The following is a 22,170-nucleotide window of genomic DNA, read 5'->3' as shown; positions in this document are numbered from 1 at the left end:
AAGCCGGGAGGGGCGCCCCACAAGCACCCCACTCGGTGGGAGGGTGTCAGACAGCAGTTGGCCGGCTGCTGGGGGGCGTGGATGGGGCCTTTGCCCGTCCTGCTTTGAAGGTCACGTCTAAGGTCCCGGGAGGTCGGGGGACACGGTGAGCCCCAGACACGCCGCCCCAGCCGGCGGTGCTGGGGAGACTCGGGGAGACTCGGCGAGGCCAGGATGCGCGCCGGCGCCGTCTCCTCTCCGCCCCCCCGCCCCCACTCACCGGGCTGCAGATGGCGCCTCCCGGGGTCCGGGGCTCTCTCCGCCGCCCGCCCCCACGCTGGCGTTGGCCGGCGCCTCTTTCCCGCGCTCTCCATGGGGCGCCCGAGGGCCGCAGCCGTCCAGGAGCGCGGGCAGCCGGGCCGGGAGCCGAGCCAGGGTCATCGAAGCCCCGCCCGGCCTCCTGGCCGCTGCGGGCACCCGTGCTGGCCGCTCCCGGGCGGTCTCTGCGCCGGAAAGGCCGCGCCCTGGGCGCCCTCAGACGCGCCCTCGGGGTTCTTCCTCAGGGCAGCTAATGCCGCCCCTGGCCCCTCCCGGCGGCCCCGATGCCCGCAGCGCCAGGCCCCGGCTCCAGCGACGTCTGCGCCTCGGGAGGCGGCTCGGGGAGGCCCGTCCAGGAAGGACCCGGGGGCGCGGGCGCGGCGAGCCTCGGGGGAGCCCCGCGTCATGGCTGCGGCGGGGCGTCCCGTGTCCAGCGAGGGCGGCCAGAGGCGGGAGCGCGCGTGGCCGCGATGCCGGGGCCACGGCCTGCGGCTCCGAGTGTCCAGCCGTCGGGCTCCCCGAAGGGGCGGGCAGGCGCGGCCGCGGGGCCTCGTGAGCAGCCGTCTGGGAAAGGCCTGGTGGGGTCCCGGCGCCCCGCCCGCTGCCTCTCCCGCGCCTTAACCCCCGGCCTCTAGGGGGCGCCACCGTGCTGGCCAGCCGTGCCCTCAGACCCACCAGGACCCCCGGAGTAGTGGGGATCCCTGCCCCGGGGCGGAGCCAGGCCTGAGGACCTTCTGTTCCCCGCAGCCAGGGGGTGTGAGAGCGGGAGCCCCGATTCAGAGCCTCCGGGGAGACTCCGGGAATTGCTGGGGTCCAAGTGTGTCCCCCAAATCCATGTTGAACCCCTACCCCTGAAATACTGGGGGGTTATCAGGTGGCGCGTCTGGGAAATTGGGTCGCGAGGGTGGGGCCCTCCCCACGGGCTCAGTGCCCGGCAGGAGCCGCAGGGAGCGCCCGTGGCGAGACGCCCACCAGGCACAGACCTGTGCCTGGGGGTGCCGTGGGCCCCGGGGCTCAGAGCTCTGAGGAAGCAGCCCCTGCCCCAGTCCCGAGTGTAAGCGGGGGAGGGGGTGCTAGGTCACCCCTTCTCCGGCTGCTGGACACACACAGCTCAGCACCTCAGGTTTTCTCCCACCACCCACAAAGCAGTCAACAAGCGCGGGCTCCAGGGCCCCGAAAGTCAAGAAGGCAACTTTACTGCGGAGTAAACTGGGTTGAGGGGTGGCAGGGACCCCAGCAGAGGACTGAGACTGCAGTTAACAGACAGACAGACGCACCCGACGGACAGACGCACCTGACAGACAGACGCAGGCGGTCGAGTCCAGTTTGGCTCCAACATGGGCCCTGCCCGCCGCCATGGCACACACAGCAGCTGGCAGTGCCCCCTGCCCAGGGCCCGCCTCACGGTCCAAAGTCAGAAACAAGAGTAAGGAAAGTCGTAGAATGTTCCATTTTCCCCCCATAAATTCAAAAGTAACAAAAGTCAGACATTCTGACTCTGGCTGCTGGGGGGCAGGCCTCGTGGCTGCCGCCCTCCGCAGCTGCCCGCGCCCTCCCCGCAGGCATCCCAGGGGGCAGGGCCAGCGGCCAGGGAGGCAGCAGGGCCAGGCAGCCGAAAGGCAAAGGTGACCGGGTGGCCTCCTGCCCCGGGGTCTCCCGGGTGGGTCCCGGTGGAGGCTCTGGCTGAGCTGGAGAAGGCTGGGTCTGGGGGCAGTTTCTGCAGGGGGTTTTGGGGATGCTGTCGCACGGGATGGGGGTGTGGTGAGACCCTGCCCCGCCTTGGGGAGTCAGGCTGCTCATGGGCCCCCCCATGGAAGCCTGATTCTGGGGACACTGCCTCATGCACCCCAGAAGCCCTCTTTTCACTACATCCAAGCAAATGTGGCAGCCAGGAAGCCACGCTCTGGAACGAAGGCCTTGGTGGCACTGAGGCTGCGAGGGGAGTGGCCCTCAGGCCTGGGACACCGTGCCTGGCCCTGCTTCTGACCCCTGTGGGCAGGAGGGCGCTGCACCTCCAGGGGCGAAGCCGGGGCGAGGAACGGAGATGGGGCGGAGGAAGGGGGGCCTGGCAGGAGAGCTCGGACGCGGCAGGGCGAGGGCCTGGAGGGGGGCGCCTGCAGGGGGGCGCCTAGAGGAGGGCGGTGACGTGGTGGCCGCCGGGCTCATCCAGGTACAGGGTGCTGAAGACGTCGTTGAAGAAGGCCGGGTGGTACTTGCAGGCGCGCTCGCAGTCGGGGTTGAAGTTCACCTCCAGGATCTGGGGCCGCATCACCTGCTTCCCTGTGGGCACGGGGCAGCGGGAGCTGGGGGGAGGGGCCGGGTGCCGGCCCAGCGCCAGGGCCTCGGGATGCCGAGAAGGTGGAGCTGCCTCGGGAGTGACGTGGGCCCCACCGGGGTGCAGGTGTTCAGTGTGGTGGAAAAGGGGGAGCAGAGCTTCAGGGCCCAGCACGGTGGGCTTGGCCTGGGGTCCCCAGGCAGGATGCGCTGCAGGGCACTGGGTGTGCCTGGCTGCCCCCTCCCTCCGCCCTTCTCCTGGGGGTCTTCGTGGTGGGCCCTCAGCACCCCCTCCATTCTCACTGTGTCCTGCGGGCCCAGCTGGTGAGGGTCCCCTCGACCCAGTGCATGGCTGGCCAGGGCCAGGAAGCGGGGATCCCTCTCTCTGTCCTGGGGTGGGGCGCGGCCAGATGGTCGGCTTTGGGGGCTGTGCCTGGGACTGGCGGGGGCTCACCGTCTGGACGGCTGTCCCACTTCAGCATGAGGTCCACGGCGTACACGGCCCGGGACGAGGGGTAGTCACAGAGGCCCAGGGGCGGCGGCCGGGCGCAAGCCACTTGGAATAGTTCCTTGAAGGCCTGGAAGATTTCGGCCTGGGGGCCAGGAGGCAGGGTCAGGGGGCCTGCACGGCTCTGAAGTTGGGACCAGCCCCAGCGCAGCCTCCCAAATGGGGTTCACTGCCTCTTTCTGAGCCCCAGTCCCCAAACGGCCTCGGTCACCTTCTCCTACAGCCTTTGTGTCTCCAGGCCTGGCCGAGGCCACTCTGCCCGCCACGTGCCCCCTCTCGCTCCCGGCAGTGTCCTCCAAATAAGCCCGTGTCCCCTGCCGCGGGGCCCTGCAGACCCCTCTGCCCCCAGGAGCTCCAAGAAGCACCTCCCGTCCTGGGGGCCACGCTCTGCTGCCCACGTGCCTGAGCGCCCCTCCAGAGCACCTCACATGGCCAGAGTGGGCACGGGGACGCCGCCCCCCCAGCTTCCTTCACCAGCCTCGGTAGGACCATCCAGGGAGACAAAGATCCTGCCCCCCACCTGTCCCCTGGGGGAAGCCTCCCAGCTGTACCCAGGACTCACCTGGACACCGCTCCAGGGAAACTCGGGGTACTGCCTCTCGAACTCTGGGATGAACACGTCGCAGTGCACCTGTGGCAGACGCAGGCCATCACCCCTGGCCTGGCTCCTCCGGGCAGGGCGCCCCCCACTCGCCAGGGGTCAGAGCAGCCGGCCCGCCTGGCCCTCCCCCTCGGCACAGACTGGGGGCAGGAGCCAGGCTCCAGCCCTGGATACCACGGCACGACTCTGGACGAGCAATTTTCCTCCTGGGAGCTCAGGTTCCTCATCTGTAAGGTGCCCCCTGCCCAGCAAACTTGGCCTTGGTCTGCAGGGTCACCGTGAGCTCAGGCGAGGTGAGGGATTGCAAGGCCGGGGCCAGCTGCCACCATGCCTGTCTCGGAATGGAGGCTCATGCGCGGCACCGTTCCATGTGCCGGCGGATGTGAGGTACGGGCCGAGGCGCCACTCACACACCCGGGACAGCTGCTTCCTCAGCTAGAGGACACCCCGAGCTCATGCCCTGGTGGACATGCTGGACGCAAGGACTTCCGAGGACTGTGACCCCGGGGTGACACCCTCCCGACCCCGCGCGGAGGCACCCAGTGCTTCACGGTAATTCCCAATACCCTGAGGCCCCGCGAGGGCTCGGGCCCCAGGGGCAGCCTTCCGCCCGGCCCGGAGGAGACAGCCCCTGCCGGGGGCACCGGGGACAGCCAGCCTGACCCTTCCTGGGCCTGCCCCCAGGACCTCCGGACGTAGGACAGCGAGGCCCTCGACACGCCTGGCTCATGGAGGATGGAAGGCCAGAAATGACCTAAATGTCCATTGATCAATCAGTGAATGACAAGAGTGTCCTGCAGAGACACTGGGCACCACATCTCAGAACAAGACCCACTGAGAAAGGAGGTGCAGCGGGGGGCAGGGGATCCCAAAGGGCCTGTGGCCTGTGCCAGCCTCCACATGGACTCTCAGGCGCCCCAGGCCTACCTGCTTTAGCACCACTTCCGGGTCATAGTTCATGACGGTGAAATGCTTCTCGTAGTCGTCCAGGTCGTCCAGCGCAAAGGGCCTGGGGCACAGCAGACAGACTGGCTTGGGCGCTGAGCATGGCTGTGCCCCTGGCTGCGTGGGTGCAGGTACCCTGACCAGGGCCGGGGGGTGTGGTCCACCCGAGTCTGGGTGGGGGTGAGCGCCAGGCTGGCTGTGACGACCCTGTGCAGGTTCAGAACCGTCCTCCCAACTGACCCCCAGGCGTGGGCACCCACTGGACAAGGAATGCCCACTGGGGAGGACAAACCACTGCCGCCTAACAGGACCGGTCACCCGCTGGTGTGTGGCGTGGAGGGAGCTGCAGTGCAGGCTCTGACCCCGAGTGAAAGAGGGCCCGGGCCCAGCCCCCAGCCCCGCCGGCCCCACGAACCGGTTGGAGAAGCGCAGCCAGAAGACGTCGTACACGAACAGGCGCAGGGGCCTCACCGACCGCAGGAGCAGGACGTAGCGAATGTCAAACTTGACCTTGCCCACGTCTTCTCGAAGGAACAAGACGGGGTTTTCTATGTATTTGGACACAACCTGGAGTACAAGGGTGCAGGCTCGCAGGCGGCCACCTTGCCGGACAGAGCGCCACGGGCCCCGGCCCGCACTCCACCCGGTGCGTGCCCGCGGCGGCGGCCGGAGCCCGGGCCACTGGGGGGATGACCCGCCACCCTGGGTCCCCCGGATCCACGTCCAGGGAAGGACCGCACCCCGCACGAGGCTGCCTCCTCTGCCTCTCTGAAGCTCCCCGAGGTGGCCGAGAGCTTCACCGTCCCCTGGGAACGAGGGAAGAGCCTCCCCGCCCGGCCGGCTTTGAAAGCTCAACACGAGTTCCGGGCAACGACCCCCTCCCCCTGCTGGTCTCCATGGCCACCCGGGGAGTTCTCTGCTGCTGTCGGATGCGTGAGCTGCTGCCCCGAGGGCCTCCCTGGCCTGGCCACCTCCGTCCTGCGGGGAAGTCACAGGAGGTGCCGTGCGAGGGGACGCAGGTCAGACACGCAGGACGGCTCCCTCCTGCCGCACAGCCCCGCCCTGCTGCAAGGGCCGTGGCAGGAGGGGTGGGGGCTTCAGGGACTCTGGGAGCTGAGTGACTGCCAACACCGGGCCCCCCACCCCGCGGGCGCCCTGTCTGGGTGGCCAGGCTGCCCGAGCCACGGGCCCACCTTGGGGGTGCTCTCACGATGCCGGATGACGCTGTGCAGGCTCCGGGTGATGTGGGTGTCCAGGCTGCGAGCCAGGTTCCAGGGCTTGCAGATCCAGTGGTTGTCCTCGCCCCTGGGGACAGGGCTGGCTAGACTGGGCCCTGGACCCACCCCCCCAGGGTGCACTCCCCAGGAGCATGGAGGAAGAGGCGGGGCACCCAACCTCCCCTGGGGAGCTGAGGAGGGTCACCGGGGGACATCAGCCAGGCGGGTGGGATGAGGGGGTGGGGAGGTGAGCCGTGCGGGGCCGGGCGGGGCGGGGCTCACTGCTGCTGCCGCTGCTGGAAGTAGCTGACAAACTGAGGCAGCTCGGTGCGCAGGTTGAAGGTGCGGGGCAGCCAGGCCGGGCCCTCGGGGCCCCCCGTCCGGCGGGCGATGGAGGCCAGGCAGTCCTTCACGGTCAGCAGGCTCTCGCAGGGGAACTGGTTCAGCAGCACGTTGGGCCGCTCCTGGCTGAGCCTCCTGCGGGAGGCCGGGCGCGGGCTTAGGCGGGCGGGGGTTGGGGGCCTGGCGCGGGGGGTCTGGGCCGAGAGGTGCCCTCACCTGTAGTCCTTGAAGTGCGAGAAGTTGTAGAGGATGTCCGCGTCCGCCTCGCTCTGGGTGAAGGTGAAGCGCGGGTGGGTGAGGTGGCCGACCACCTGCTGGATGTCCGTGTAGACCCTGCAGGCACAGGCGGTAAGTGGGGGCCCCGCCACGGACGTGAGAGGGCGAGGCCGGAGCCAACCGACTCTGGATGGGTCCCCGGTCGGCCCTGGGTCGGCCCAGCTCACCCTTGCCACGAGGACCACACAGGCTGATCTGAGTGCCCAGCAAAGGCAGCTCGCCGCCCCCCCCACGGGCACAGAGGTTGGGTTGACACAACTGGGCCGAATGGGTGAGCCCCAGGTGTGTGGGGGGGCAGGGGCATTTGCCCATCTCTGGCTGAACCAGGCTTGGCACCAGAGGGAGGGGGCGCAGGGAGGGTGGAGCCCAGTCTGCTCCCGGCTGCCCTGGGGCCTGCTGTAAGCCCGTCCACATGGGGCGGCAGGGCACTCACCTCCACTTCCTCGCTTGGAAAGTGGGGTGCCTGTTTCCACGTGGGACTCAGCCTAGGCCTGCCTGCTCGGCCTTACATAACTCGCTTGCCCACACCTGGAAGGGCCCCCGGCGGCCCAGGGCAGTCCCCAGGGACCCACAAATCCACGCTCAGCAGGTGCCTGCTTTGGGGAGGGGCCGGTGTGTGTAGTTTTCACTCCCGGGGCCAGAGAAGGGTGCACGGGAGCACCCGGCTGAGCAGAGCCCTCCGGAGGACAAGCTGGGGAGTGACCCTCTGTGCACAGGACGGGCGGGCGATCCCTCGTCCTGGAGAGCAGTGTTTACTCTGCCTCCTTCAGGAGCTCTGCCCTCCTGAGAACTTCACTGGGGTTTCTGTCCCCACCATGCTGGCAGGGCATGGCAGGTGCACTGAGTGCCTCGGTGTGTCAGGCCTGTTCCTAGAATGTGGGGGCTGTGTGAGGACAGTGATGAGGGGGGCTCACCGTGAGCAGAGAAGGGGGTGACCTACTTGAAGATGTGGTCGTGGGGATAGGGTGCTGGGCTGATGGGGAGCGGCAGCTTCTCCTTGATTTCCTCTAAGATGGCCTAGAGAGAAACACACCAGAGCTCGAGACAGACCTTTGGCTGGGGGCAAGGGAACAGAGGTCTTCCCTCTGGATGTGGGGGTTTTAGGGCACACTTGGACCCCAAGTGGAGCCCCTCAAGTGCTGAGCAGTCAAGCTTTGTGTCACGAGAGTGTAAACGCTGGCAAACTTCTCAACTCTACATCCAGATCAGGTGCACGAGAAGGCACCCTGCCTGTCCCGGGGAGGGGGCTGCCTGCTTCGAGGGGCGCCTCCCAGGGCTGCCCCCTGCTTCAGCATGTGGTGGTTTCACTTAGTCGACTCCCTTCAAAGGGGGGAGCTGACTGCATCTCCCCAGTGTGGCTGGGCTGCTTCTAGCAAGCAGGGCAGTGGGCGCTGGTCTCCCCTCCTTTCTATCGGCCGGTACCCTGTGGGGGTGACACTCACATGGGCAGGCGCTAACGCCACTCACTGACAGGCGGCCCCACCTGGCAGAGGCCCTGAGCCAGAGCCCTTCCCTGATCTGACAGGTGCAGGGGCTGCTTTAAGTGGCCATGCCCCGGGGCAACCTGTCACCTGGCTGGACACTGGCAACCCCAGGCCCATCCAGGTGGGTCAGCAGGTCAAAAGATCAGACCCAGAAAGGTCAGACGGGTGGCGTCTGGCCTCTTTTCTCTCCCTGAACTGGGGAGGACATCCCAGGAGAAACTCATCTTTGTCCAGGCCGTTGCTAAGCCCCTGTGCAGCGCTCCCTTGTCCAGTGCTCCCCGGGCACCTCCTGGGCACAGGTGCGCAGCGGGCTCTGAAACAACAGCGTTCAGTCCCGCTGTCTTTGGGCGAGGTGCACAGGACCCGCCCAGCTGCCCTCACGAGCCACAAGCAGCACAGGGCCCGCCCCTCCAACACGAGTGAACTCGTTGGGTCCTTCCAGGGCCCTCCAAGGTGTCCAGAGCAGCCTCTGCACCCAGGTCATCACCTGCCCTGGCCTTGGACTCCAGCTCTCCCACCAGCTGTGTGACCTTTAGCAAGTGATTTAGCCTCTCTGTGCCTCAGTCCCTCCTCCTCAGTGAGATGAAGATAAAAACAGGACTGAGAAGCTGCAGGTTAAGCAGAGCATGACCGCGAGGAGCTAAGCACAGGCTCCCTGCCGCCTGGTTCCACAGGGACCAGCCAGCGGAAGCAGCGGCAGGCAGTCAGAGGCGAGGGGGTGGAGAAGGCCAGGGGCCCAGCCCCGCCAGGTGCCCGTGGTGGCTGTGTCCTTCTCGGCACCATCTCCTCCCTGGCCCAGGTCTCGCTGTCCCTGCTCCCTAGCCCGCTGGCCCATGCTCTGTGCCCCGCACATGGCACCTGCTGCTGCTCTCAGGGCCAGGCAGGGTATGAGCGGGAGGCTGCCGTGGACAGCTCCTGTGTCCATGCCACCAGTGACAGCTGCCTGCTGAGGGCCCAGTGTGGGAAAAGGACATGTGGTGTTCGAGGGGCATCTTCACCTCCCCGGTGAGGGAGGGGTCAGGAAATGAGCCAAGACTGGGCTGGATTCACACCAAACCACTGCCTCCCAGGGCAGCACCCGCAGCCCAGGCTCCCGTGGGTGCCCAGGCCTTGTGACCACCCGCAGCTCACAGTCACCTGAGCTCCAAATCCCTTTTTAAGATGCTCCAAACTCTTGCAGTTGCTGCTGCTATTCAATACTGTTGGGTGACTGGGTGAAGAAGGTTCTAGAAGCCACCGGGCAACCAAGCAGTGGGGGCGGGCAGAGGGTCACACCTGGTAGTGCCGGTCGGGCGGCTCTGGCGTGGAGGAGCTGAGGTCCGTCAGGTCGGCGGGTGCCCAGGGTAGCAGCCTGCACTTCCGGATCAGAGGGTCCGCCTCTCCGTAGGCGAAGTCCCGGGTCACCTCCTCTGCACCGAGACACGCGGGCCGTCAGGGTGGCGGGAGGCGGGGCCCGTCCTCCGGCCGCGGGCACTTGACTTACCGCCCGTGGCCAGGTCCCTCAGGGGCCACAGCAGTGTGTAGGCCACCTGTTGGGGCATGTAGAAGAAGGGCGCGGTGGCGAAGCTGGGCTCATCCGAGTGCTGGATGCGGGAGCCAAACTCGTCCATGATGTACCAGACCGGCACCTTCTCCTCGGCCGACTGTGGGGAGCATACATGGAGACCCTGGCCCTCTCTGTGCACGCCCACCCCAATCACCCACCCGTCTAGGCCCTGCCCTCCGTGTCTGGGGCAGCTGTCACACGCATCCCCACCCCTAAACCCAGGGCCTGCGGACGGCGGCCCTGCCGGAGCAGGACACAGGCCAGAGGACTGCGATGGGTCACGCCACCGTCGGAGGCTCTACATGACGTTTGGATTGTGTGTGTGGGGGTTGGGGTGGTTTCAGGGACGGCTCCCTGGAGGCGGTGACATCTAAGCTCAGATGCCAAGAGACAAGCATTTGTCCTTTTCGAAGTGCTGGGGGGCTGGGGGCGTGAGGTGAGTCTGGGGAGGTGGGGTAGGGCTGATGAAAGCCCAGGACATGAGCAGGAGGGGTGGCTTTTCTCCTGAAGACGGCGCGGAACCTCTGAGAGCCGCTGAGAGGGTAAGGGGACCGAGAAAGAGGCAGCCGAGCCACTGGGCCCCAGGCGGGGGTCTAAGGGAGGAGCACGTCCTGCAGCTCAAGGCTGCGTGGACACCTGGGTCTCAGCACTGGACGGTGCAAGGCAAAGGGGGGACAGGTCCATGGTGAAGCCGAAGGGAACGAGGGTGGGCGGGCCCAGGGATGGGGTCACCGCCCCGGGCTGGGGTTCTCCTACGCTGCCCACTCTTGCCCCGACAACTCGGGCCAGGGCTCCGCTCGTCCCGCTCACCCCATGGGCCAGCTGGTAGGTCTGGTTGAACTTCCACATCTCCTCCAGCACCAGATCCACGGCCTCAGCACTGGGCACCTCCCCGTGGAACTCGACGCCCATCAGGCTGGCCATGCGGTGCAGCAGCCCTGGCACCTGGTGCAGCTGCTGGCGGGCGTGCTGTATGCGGCAAGTCCAGGCGTGGTCGATGAGGAAGATGCTGTGGGCACAGGCCACGGGCCGGGTGAGGGTGCTTCCCGGGCAGGGAAGGCAGGGGAGAGGGCCAGCGGGGTCACCCGAGGAGGAGGCGAGGTGGGGGCCAGGGAGGACCCCCAACCTGAGTGATGGCCCCACCTAAGACAGGAGCGGGCCTGAGTCCAGAGCGCCTGGGCGGGGATCCCCGTGCTGCCCACCATGCACGGTGCAGCCTAGTTCCTGTGCCCGGCCCGCGTCACAACAGGCGACACCTGCGCCTGCCGCCAGTGCCCTGACCAAGCACAGGTCATGAGCTGGGATGACCACCAGCCGGGGAGCTGCTGACGTCCAGGCTCGGCCGCTCCTGCTGCCGGCAGGGGCCCGGCAAAGCAAAGGTCACTCGCCTGGGGGCCAGTGGCGGGATGCAGAGCAGGGCCTCCAGAGCCACAAATGCAAGCCCCTGAGTCCCGGTCCTTCCCTGGCAGTGCCTGCCCCCCGACCCCCAGTTCGGTTTCCCTGGGGGAGGCCAGCGTGCAAGTGTCTACGACGGCAGTGGGGCTGCCACAGAGGACGGGGGTACCACTGCAGGCCTGAGGCCATGCCTGCCCCCACCCCACGGGACAGGGCTGCCCGCCCCTACCCGGGGCCCTGCTGGGCATAGCGCCCCAGCCTCTGTGCCCCCTAAGTGGAAGGACAGCAGGTGCTCTGGTGCCGAGGTTGGGCGGCGAGCTCGGCAGCAGCTGTTTTATCGTGCTAACGTTAGCTTTTGCTTGTGTGTCTTCAAAACTGCGGAGCGTTACGAGCACGTGGCCAGCACAGGGAGCCAGATCTTCAAAATGGAGCCCCTAGGGTGACCTGGGCAGACGCACACAGGGGAGGGGTGCTGGACACAGCAGGCGTGGAGGGGAAGGGCCGGGGCAGGGAAGGCTGAAACCAAGGCTGGCGCCCCAAACCCTGAACCCCACCCCAGCTGCTCCCAAACCTGGCGGGGGCAGTGGGGGTGCAGTGCGAAGGCTGTGGGCTGCACAGCGGCTGCTGGGCCTGACTCACCGCGCAGGCAGGGGTGGGGCTGGGCAGGCAGAGAGCCTCCCGGGAAGGCCTGTGCGCTGCGCTCAACCAGACAGGTGAGCCTGGGAGTTTCTGAGTCACAGAGCGTGTGGGTGGGGGTGCCGGCTACTGCAATTACCCGGCCCCTCCCGCCCCAGAGGGAACACGCTCCAGAAGAGGGGGCCAGGCCCTTCCCCAAAGAGCCATGGACGCAGGGCCCAGCGACCCCGAGTCAGGCAGGGTTCCTCCAGGGCCCCGTCCTGGGCGAGGGCAGCCACAGTCCAGTCCCCTCCCCTGGCCCCGGAGTCCACCAGGCCACAACTACCACCTTCCCGGGCGCTCAGCCCCGGGGTATCTGTTAACTACGGTTTCTCAGGCCCCACCCAGAGGTTCAGAAGCAGCAGGCCTGAGAGAGGCCAGGGAGCCTTGGCAGATCCTGCCCTAGTTTGATGCCCACCCTAGCCGGCGTGTGGCCGCGGGTCAGGCCCTCCTGTTTCCTTGTCAGCCACATGGAACTGGTCGCACCTCTGCTGATGACAGTTAAGTGAGGCACGGGGACACTGCTCTCCGGGTGTTGAGAATGGACAACACCGGGGTCCCTCCGTGTGGGGGTCAATGGGACCCTGAATGGGGTGGGAAGCCCACCAACACGTCGCCCGGCTGTCCCGGGGCCTGGCACGCAGGCGGTAGGCCAGGGGCTGCTCTTCCGGCTGCCAGCAGTATGGTGACAGCCCTGCAAGGAAGCCGGCCCTGAAAGCCACGAGGTGGGTGGTGAGGACCTACCTGTTGGGGTCTGCGGCCTGCAGCCCGGCCTCGTTGGTCACGATGACCTTGTAGCAGAGCCCGCCGCCACCCGGGTTGGGCGGCTTCTCCTGCTCTCCCCGGGCCGCCTCCGCGCTCTCATCCTCCGCTTCTTGCACCTGCATTATCCCGAACACCTGCCCCGCGTCGAAAACCTGGGGCCGCAGACGGGGGTGTCAGAGGGATGCTCCACTCCTGACCCCTTCCCTGCAGCCTCGGCCCCCGCTCTGGGGGAGGCGGGGGTGCCACCCCCGGCCTCAGGGACAAACACACCCCTGGGAGAGGTGCCCCGACCGCCCACACCGCAGGACAGGCGGGGAACGGGGCCTGGCCCACGCGCCCGCGGTGCCCCCCTGCTTGGAGGGGGCTGTGTGTGTCCAGATTGTGCCGAGTCCAGCCCCGGATCCCTGGGAGCGTGACCTGCAGGCGGAGGCTCCCGTCACGCCGCAGGTTTATGGAGTCGGGATCTCGGAGACCAGGGGTCTGACCCCAAGTTCACATCCCAAGAACAATTCCACACCAGGGCGGCTGAGACAGCCAGGGTCGGGGGGGACAGGAGTGCGGTCTCCTCGGCCACCGTGTGGGCCCAGATCCGCACCCAACAGGGCCTGGGGCTGTGTCCACAGGTCCCTGCCCAATGGGCAGAGGGACAAGGGCCTCGGAGCTTCCCTGGCAAAGACAACACTGGCCCCCACGTGTGCCCCGCAGCGAGGCTCTGCTGAGGTGTGTCTGCTGCACGTCGGCAGGGCCTGAGTGGGCCTGTGTGGCCCTGAGCCCGTCACCGAACCGCTCTGCTTCAGACTCCCGACCTCAGAGGGCTGCTGGGGGGCTGAGTGACCCCCACACACAAGGTCTCAGAAGAACTTCCGCCCACGCCCGGGAAGGACCTGCTACGGACGCTGCTTGCCTGGATGGGCACCCCCGGGTAGGGGGACACCCACCTCCCAGGACAGCAGCATGAAATCAGTAAAACAGCGCACAGCAAGTGTGGGCACACCGCAGGGACTCAGCAGAGCTCCCTAAAACCCCGTCGCGTGAATTAACATCAGAAGGATTCAGCCCAGCAGCGGGGAACCAGCCACCCATTCAGGCAGAAGCAGCTGGGCAGGACGGGCCTTTGCGGTGTGACGATAAATCGCTGCCATCCTGCCCAGGGAGCTGCCAGCTGCCGGAGAAGGGAAGGTCCAGGCCACTTGAGGGACCCAAACACCGTGCAGGGGCCTGGCGCTGGGAAGACGTGAGGGAGGAGACAGCCGGAGGTCAGCTTTGAAGGGAGAGTTGGGTGACAACTTGTGGTGCTGGATGGCAGAGGGGCTGCCCGGGCAGAGGCCCTGGGGCAGAGAAGCCAGCAGCAGGGCAGCCCGGGCCCTCTGACCTCGGAGCCAGGTGTTAGGTTCTGTTTGAGCCTCCCGGAGCCGGGCAAGGCCACGACGTCCCACTCCAGCTCAGCGGTCACAAGAGCTGCCTCGGAGGGGCAGGAGTCACACCCCTGGCTCTGCACAGGGCCAAGTCCCCAGCCTGCCTTCCCCAAACCTGACGGGAGGCTGGGGCACAGTGAAGGCCACAGGGCCTGCCTTCTCCCTAGCGGTGAATGGGGGTGACCCCAGCCCTTCATGCTGGGCTGGAGAAGCCCCGAAGGAGGAAGCCAAGGGGAATGGCTGCACCCTGAGAAGCCCGTGCAGCCGGGAGGTGCCGAGGCTGTGGGGCCCTCCCCAGGCTCCGCGGGAATGGGTTTCTTCTGAGGCAGCAGGGGGTGGCCGGGCCTCAGGGGCTGTCCTGTGGGGTGTGCCCCCCACGTGGGCCACAGCGCAGGCATCACACAGAACAATGGCTGCAGGTTTGGGTCTGGCAAAGTGGTGACTCACTGCCCCGCCTGCCACCGCCCGAACAGCGGGGTGGGGGGGGGGCATGGAAAAACACTGGTGGCCCCTCAGCAGGGCGAGGGGACCCTCCACTCTGGCAAACACCCGCTACGCGCTGGGCACTGACTGTAACTTATCTCGTGCCATCCCTGCTTCCCTGTGCCCCGCATTCCAGGTGGGACCCGGGCACAGACTTGCCCGAGGGAGGATTTACTGGCCAGGGAGGCCTGCGGGGCAGAGGCTGGGCGTCGGGCATGGTGTTACCTCACCGGCACACAGGACCTTTTCATCCTCACCCACAAGTGCCTGGGGTCCCTCCCTGCACAGGCTGGGACAAGTGCTCAGGAAATGCTGGCGGGGGTGGGGGGGGCAAGGTGGGTGCCCCGACAATGTATCTCTTGCAGCAGCGGCCTGTTTCCTACAGGAAGGGACCTGGTCCGGCCACTTCGCAGAAACTGGCCGAGGAGGGGATACCTGGCCGAGGAGGGGTGCAGCAGCCTTGCTCAGGGGACACCCTCATCACTTGCAGGGCTCTGGCTGCCTTGGGTGGGGTGGGGAGCCTGGCTCCACTTAGGGAGAAGGTCCCGGTGTCTGGCCGGTGACCCTGCCCCGACTTCAGTGCCAAAGGACCAGGAACCAGGGTCCACTCGGGCCAGGACCCTGGGGGGGCGGGGTGCTGAGCAGAGGGGAGCTGTCCTACCACGAGGAGGCTAGGATTATGGAAACCACTTTTCTTTGCATCCTTCCCCACCCCCCACCGTTGCTGTTTTCTGAAAAACGGGGGTGACTTGGGGCTCCCATCCAAAGAAACAGGAAGGAATTCGAGGACCACAACTTCTGGGGTACCTGTATTCCCTGGGGAGGCGGAGGCTGAAGGACTCCAGCTCTGAAGTCTGGGGCAACTTCCCGCCTGCGTCTCCGCAGCTGGGGTCCCCCCCCCCCGGCATGGGCCGGGGCCCACACAGGCACGCCCACCAGAGCTCCGGTCCACCATGCCGACTGGGACGGGAGGGGCGCTGCTGTCGCCCTCAGGCCCCCCAACTCTGACCTCGCCCTAAACGCCCCACAGCGCGCCGCAGGCGGTCCCGAGCCCCGGCTCCTGTCACCTCTGCCCGGCGCCCCCGCCTCGCGGGGGACACACCCCCTCCCGCGCCCCGTCCCGCCGCGGCCAAGGCCGGGGGCCCCCCGCGCCCCAGCCCCCCGCGCCCCAGCCCCCCGCGCCGGGACCCCGCGCCCCGCCCGGGGCTCCTCCCGGCACACCCGGCCGCGGGGTGGGGCCCGCGCCCCGCTCCCCGCCCGCGGGGGGCCCGCGCCCGCTCCCCGCCCGCCGCACCTCGTGCTCCAGCTTGTGCAGGAGGCGGCCCCAGTAGCGCTCCGGGACCCCCGACGCGCGCAGGGCGGGCCCGTGCAGCGCCGCGAACTCGGGCCAGGCCCGCGCGCCCGCCTCTGGGTCCGGGTCCCGCTCCGAGCTCGGCGCCGGCTCAGGCGGCCGCGTCCGGGCCGAGTTTCCGTTCTCCGCCGGCCGCAGAGCCGGGCCCGAACCGGCCTCCATGGCGCCTCCACCAGCGCCCGCGCGACTGCGGGGCCCGGCCGCCCTTCGCCCCGCCCCTCGCCCCGCCCACAAGGAAACACCCCGCCCCGCCCCGCCCACACGGGATACCCGTCCCGGCCCTCGCCCCGCCCACCTGGGAATACCCGCCCCTCGCCCCGCCCACCACCCCGCCCCCTCCAAGCCTCAGGCGCCAAGCTCCGGAGCGCCGTCCCGCGGGACTCCAGCCCTGGCGGCCCGGGTGCGCGCATGCGCGGTGTGCGTGTGCGCAGCGCGTTTGGGGCCCGGGGGCCCGGGGGTTCGGGGGCGCCGGGGCGGGCGGCCTGCGGCTGTCCGGGTGCCGGAGCGGCCGTGCGGGGTCAGCGGGGTCCGGGCGGGAAGGGGCCCCGAGCGGCCGGTGTGGCCAGAGGCCGGGTCGCGGCCCCTGCGCCCCTCATGCGCGGCCACGGGGGCCCCTCGAGGGCGAAGCCGTCAAAGACGTTCAGGGGGTGGGAGCGGGGCCCGCGGCCTCGGAGCGCGTTTATTCAGCTTCAACCGGGCGTTTTCCTAGAGCCCGGGCGCTGCCGGGGCGCCGTCCACAGCGCCCCCGGCCCCTCCACAGCGCCCCCGCGGCCTCCATAGCGCCCCCGCGCCCTCCACAGCGCCCCGGGCCCTCCACAGCGCCCCCGGGCCCTCCACGGCGCCCCCACGGCGCCCCCCGGCCCTCCACGGCGCCCCCGGGCCCTCCACGGCGCCCCCGGGCCCTCCACGGCGCCCCCGGCCCTCCACGGCGCCCCCCGGCCCTCCACGGCGCCCCCGGCCCTCCACGGCGCCCCCCCGGCCCTCCACGGCGCCCCCCGGGCCCTCCACGGCGCCCCCGGGCCCTCCACGGCGCCCCCGGCCCCTCCACGGCGCCCCCCGGCCCCTCCACGGCGCCCCCGGCCCTCCACGGCGCCCCCCGGCCCTCCACGGCGCCCCCGGGCCCTCCACGGCGCCCCCGGCCCTCCACGGCGCCCCCGCCCTCCACGGCGCCCCCGGGCCCTCCACGGCGCCCCCGGCCCTCCACGGCGCCCCCCGGCCCTCCACAGCGCCCCCGGCCCCCCACGGCGCCCCCCGGCCCTCCACAGCGCCCCGGGCCCTCCACAGCGCCCCCGGCCCTCCACAGCGCCCCCGGCCCTCCACAGCGCCCCGGGCCCTCCACAGCGCCCCCGGGCCCTCCACAGCGCCCCCGGCCCTCCACAGCGCCCCCGGGCCCTCCACAGCGCCCCCGGGCCCTCCACAGCGCCCCCGCGCCCTCCCGCGTGCCGCGGGCCCGTGACCCATGGACGCCTCAGAGGCTGGTCCCCGGCTGCCGGGCCGTGTCCTTGGAAGTTTCAAGCCGAATCTGAACAGCGCAAAGCCCTGGACGGCGCGCGAGGCTGGAGGACGCGCAGGCCCTGCTCCCTGGGGACGGCGCCGCGGCCCGGGATGGCGGAGGGGGCGGCACCTCCCTGTACCCCGGTGCCCCCCGGCCCCCCCGCGCCCTCCTGCACCCCCCGCCCCCCCCGCTCCCCGTCAATAAAAACGCTCCTCCCGCCGCGCCCGTCCACCCTTGCGTGGATCCTGCTGTAAACGCCCGGCACCGGCTTCCCCGCTGGGCGCAGGGCAGTGACTCAGCAGCGCCCGTCGTGTTCTCCGCCCGGAGCGGCGGCCTCCAGGGAGCGCCATCTCCACTCCACGGCGGCGGGGGACGGCAGGGAAGCTCCGGGCCCCGGGGCGCCCGCCGCGGGCCAGGGGGTTCTGGGCGTCGCGCCAGCCGAGCGGACGCGCCCCGCCGCGGGCGAGCCAGAGCGAGGGTCCGTCGGGGGAAGTCAGGGCCCCGCGCCCCCAGCGGCCCAGGCGCCCGCACCCCGCACCCCCTTCCCAGGGCGCCAACTTCCAGATTCCACGGGAGGCTTTGGCGTCAGAAGCGTGTCCCTGGTTCGCGGGGACGGACGCCTCTTTGGCCCCCGGGGCCGACGGCGAACATCGACAACCACTTTGCAGAAGTTTCCATTTCATAATCCGCCTTGAGAAGTGGGGGTTCAGGGTCTGGTTTTAAATGGATGGCCATCGCCTCCCCCGCCCCGTGGACTGCACTCGGAAGGGTTCTCGCGCTGGATAAACAGACAGCAAGCTGTGAGTTCACGCCACGCGAGCCGGGGCGAAAGCGCCACAGCGGAAGCGCTGGCGCCTCGGATGAGAGGAACCCCGTGTTTAAGCTCAGCTCCTCTTTATCACCACCGTGATTCCGCGTCTCGGTACACGCATAGCTGCGCACCACGGGCCCGCAGAACCCAACGCTGGGGACGACTAAGGGGAACTGTCACCCTATGTGTTGCTCTCCGGGCAGCGACTGCGGAGTGCCGGGACCGTGGCGTGTCGCAGAAGCCGAACCGCCGCTTGCAAAAGGCGGGGTCACTATGCCCCGAACCCCAGCCCTGGAGCTCGGAGAGCCCACGTCGGACAGGACAGGAGGCCTGGCGTGGAAGAGACATTCCCCGCAGATGGCCGCGGCCTCGGGACGCAAACCAGTCAGCTTTCGCCTTCCCTGCGCTTCTCCCCATACCGTCTACGGGGGGATCCCCACCTTCTCTCCTGTGCTGGACCCTGCAGGAGGGGCTCCCTGGGGGCATCAGGCAGACCTGGGGCCGGTGTGGGGAGAAGGCAGAAGCCCACCTTTCTCTGGGTTTTCCCAGCTTCTTCTAAGCACGCCTGCGCCCTCCCCTCTGCCCTCCGTGCCCCCCAATGCCCAGGTGCCCTCACAGAGCCCCGCAGTCTGCAAAACTCAGCGAGCCAACGTTCGACAGAGCTCCCCGCCGTGAGAGGAGAGGGCTCTGGCCCAGGACTCTGTGAACTGCTGACTCGGCCTGGGGCCGCCCTCCTGTCAGTGTGCGCCTCTAAAGCAGCGGTCTGGTCCCGTGGGGCTGAGGGTCACCCCACTTCTCCAGGGCCCGGCCCCAGACACCTCCATCTGCCTGCAGGACTTCCAGTTAAGGCTTGGGCACAATTTCAGGGGTCCTCCGGGGGCAGGGGAGGCCTTAGGAAGCAAAGGGTCTTGTTCTTGGGGTCTTCCGTGCAGGTGGCGGGAGGGGGGTGCCGGGTAGCCAGCGGGCCCGGGGCTCATCCTCCCGGGAAGGGCAAACTGGACTGGAGAAGGCGACTCCAGCTCCTCCGGAGCTCCTGAGTCCGGCACACAGCGGGTGCGCAGGTCTCACTCCTGGAGGCGCTGAGGTCTGTGGGTGCTGCAGGGACGGAGGCAGCAGCGGGAGAACAGGGTCACCTACTCTGTCTCCTCGCGGGGTGTCATCTTTGAAACACCAGTGCTCCCGGGAGCCTGGCAGAGGGCTGAGCTGCTACTGCCATGTTTGGTGAAGAAAAGGGCGCGCCATGGAGGATGCACTTAGCCGAGCTGCCCAACCTTCCCAAGCACGGAGGACTCTCGGGCAGCTCGGTGGTCTGGGCCGTGGGGGGCTCTGTCTCGAGGTCAGGTCGCTTGCGGCTGTCCCTCAGGAGCATCCTCGAAATGTGCTCAGGTGACCGGCTCTGCTCTGTCCCTTCTGGGGTCCCCCTCAGTCCCATCCAGGGACCTGTCCTGGGGTCCTGGGACACCTGGCGGGAGGGGCTGCCTTCTCCTGAGTGCAGCGCTGACTCCTGCCCAGTTCAGCCCTAATCCCCTTTATCTCTGAGCCAGATGGGTTGTGGGGACCCACCAGCCCCCCGGCCGTGCCCTCCCTGCCTTCCTTGGAGTCTAGCCCAGGCCAGGTGCTCGGCAAGCATTTGCTGTTTGCTAAATGACCCACCTTCAGTCAGTATCTTGTTTTCCTGCTGGGGCAGTGGCAGCGCCCCCAGTGTGGGTCAGGGACCCACCGCTCCCGCAGCCTGAGGGGAAGCCAGGGGGCAGAGCCCCAGAAGCTGCTGAGTGATCCTGGCATGTCTTTGGGGATGAGCGTTCAGATAAGAGCTCATAAGACTTTCAAAATGGCCTCGGGGGCTCGCTCTCCGGAGACTTTCAGTTCCACTTTATGTGTGTCCCTAACCCACTGCGGAGCGACACCCTGGGCCCCAGTGTCCCGTCCGTCACCACAGAGGCGGGGGGAGCTGCAAAGATCGCCCCCGCCTGTGGGGTAGGGGAGCAGAAGCTGGTGCCGCTGCTGGGGAGACTGGCTGGAAAGCCGAAGGGCAGAGAGGACAGCACAAGGGCCGGGCGGTGAGGCCCGGGCTCTGTGAGACAAAGAGGGGGAGCCTAATTCTGGGGAGCCCACCAGGCCGCCGTTGCAGGTGGCCTCACCCTCACTGGCTTGGTGGCCACCACGCCTCGCAGATCCTGCCCATTCCGGGGCACACACAGCAGAGCCCGCAGGGGCCAGGGACACGGGCAGGGGGTTCTTCCAGGCCCAGGGCTCCTGGGTCCCACCTGACGCTGTCCCCCACAAGCCAGAAACCTCATTTTCCTTGCACACAACCAGCGTGAGGTCCCCTCGTGCTTCTCCCGCTGCCCCAGGGCTACACTCCCCTGGCACCTGCTCAGGCCTGGCCCGTCGGCGAGGCGTCTGCTTGCGGAAGCCTGTCCCGTCTCGCCTTCCGTGGCAAGGGCAGATGCAGCCCAGCTGCTGGGGTTTCCCAGGCCAGCGACAGCGGGCCCCGCTGGGCAAGGGGTGGGCAGGATGGCCCTGCCCAGGCCGTCCGGCTTCTGGCTCAGCCCCTCCACTCTCGCTTCTCAGGAGCACGGGACGCCTGCACCCCGACTTTGCCTTCTCCATCCTTCTTCAGGCCTCATTTCAGAATCTGTCCACCAGGCTGGCCCACATCTGCTGCCCCTCCCCCGAGGCGGCCAGGCTGCCGCCTGCCTTAGCCCGGGGACGCGCAGGAACACGCTTTGCTCAGGGAGCTCTTCCCGGGCACGGGCCCCAAGGACGGAGGACAGTGTTGGGTTTAACAGGTGGGGCCCGAAGTTCCCACTGTGAGAGGTGGAGGTGAACCCACCCCTGGGCTTTGCGCCTCCTAGATAGTGTGCGAGGTGATTTTACGGGGGGGGAGCTTGATGGGGAGCAGCTCAGAAGGGGTGAGAGCATTTTCTGCCTCTCCTGGGTCACTGCTGCTGGGGACACACTCTGGAGGACACGAGGCTAATTTCTGGGGGTGACCAATGGCTTGGAAAGGCCTCTCTCAGGAATGTCTGCATGGAGTGTCCCCAGGGGAGGGCAGCGGGCCCTGCCAGGGCTCACAGCCGACGTGGCCTTCTGCCAGGTGTGGCCTCAACCCCACTTGCGCTTTGGCAGAGCTGCCCAGGGTGGCACGCTTCAGGCCTCACCTCCGGCAGTCCCCGAGCGCCAGGCCCTTGGTGGTGGTGGCTGCGTGGTGACCTTCTTGTCCCCGAGCCTGGAGCTCCGTGGCCGCTCGCCTGTCCCCGCTCGTCGCAGTCTCCCGTGTGCCCCGACGCGCCTCTCGCGGCTCCTGTCTCTTCACCGACCGGCTCTGGTGCGGGGGAACAGCCTGGAGGCTGCTCACCGTTCTCCCGCGGTCCTGGGGACGTGGGATGCTTGTCACCCCTGAACGTACAGACCACCGTGAGTGGCCGCCGGTGCCGCGGGCTGGCAGGAGCTCTGTGCCGCTCTGTCCTGGCCACTGGCTTCCTGGCCGAGGGGACGCTGCGAGACGCGGTCCAGCTCCAGACTTTGCTTTAAAGAGAGATTCTGGGAGGGGCACTGAGGGACGCTGCCGGAGCCACTCCACAAACAGCCGCCTCGCCCCGCTGGGCACTGGCCCCAGGTCCAGTGAGGGCGCGGGCTGCTGCTCAGGGAGGTCCCCCATGGTCACACGGCTGAGCTGTGGGAGGGGCGGCCTCCGGGGGGCCTGCGGCACTGCAGGGGCTCAAGGTCACTGCCCAGGCCACACTGGGACCTGCCTGCAGCCCCGGGAAGGGGCCTGGGGGGTGCCGCCCCCTGGCTGGCCCCACTGAACGCTTATGTTCCGAAGGGGCTCCGGGCGGGGCGCCAGCTCGCGGAGCCGGCCAGGTCTGGAGGAGCAGTGCAGTCAGCAGGGAGCCACACCCCAGCTCGCACTGGTGGGGGAGCAGTGGGGTCGCAAGGAACATTTACAGTCACCAGGGAGGCTTTTCCTAAAGTACCCACAAGTAGAAGTATATATTTATATTTATATTTATAGATATTTATATATATATAGTACTTCATCAGAGGCCCTCAGGGGAAGCTCGCACCTCAGCGTCCTCCCCAGCAGCTCCTCTGGCCCAGCCCCGGGCCTGGCCGCTGTCTGTGGCTGAGGAGTCCAAGGGCGCGGCAGTCCCCAGACCCCAGCCGGCGCCGCCACCACCCTTCCCTGCTGGACGCCGGGCCTCGGGCGGCAGCGCTCCGCAGGCAGCGCGTCCAGAGCGCCAGGCCAGGGCACCTGCCATGGGACTCACCCGCGGGGCGGCAGGC

General features: G+C 68.5%; 1 protein-coding gene across 1 annotated transcript; it reads right to left on the bottom strand.

Moving 5' to 3' along the window:
- Positions 1-1,334: 1,334 nt before the first annotated feature.
- Positions 1,335-15,736, bottom strand: TTLL12 (tubulin tyrosine ligase like 12). The gene is made up of 14 exons (XM_037515154.2): positions 15,518-15,736; positions 12,305-12,477; positions 10,301-10,499; positions 9,428-9,587; positions 9,220-9,353; positions 7,401-7,477; positions 6,401-6,517; positions 6,125-6,319; positions 5,819-5,930; positions 5,041-5,192; positions 4,608-4,689; positions 3,642-3,710; positions 3,026-3,164; positions 1,335-2,577 (listed from the first exon to the last, which is right to left on the bottom strand). Exons 1-14 carry the CDS (start codon positions 15,734-15,736, stop codon positions 2,426-2,428), a joined length of 1,980 nt encoding a protein of 659 aa, XP_037371051.1. The 3' UTR covers positions 1,335-2,425.
- Positions 15,737-22,170: the final 6,434 nt, after the last annotated feature.

The sequence above is a fragment of the Talpa occidentalis genome, unplaced genomic scaffold, assembly GCF_014898055.3.
Source record: "Talpa occidentalis isolate TD23 unplaced genomic scaffold, MPIMG_talOcc4v2.1 talOcc4.16, whole genome shotgun sequence".
NCBI lineage: Eukaryota > Metazoa > Chordata > Mammalia > Eulipotyphla > Talpidae > Talpa > Talpa occidentalis.
This window is presented reverse-complemented; position numbering and strand designations above follow the sequence as displayed.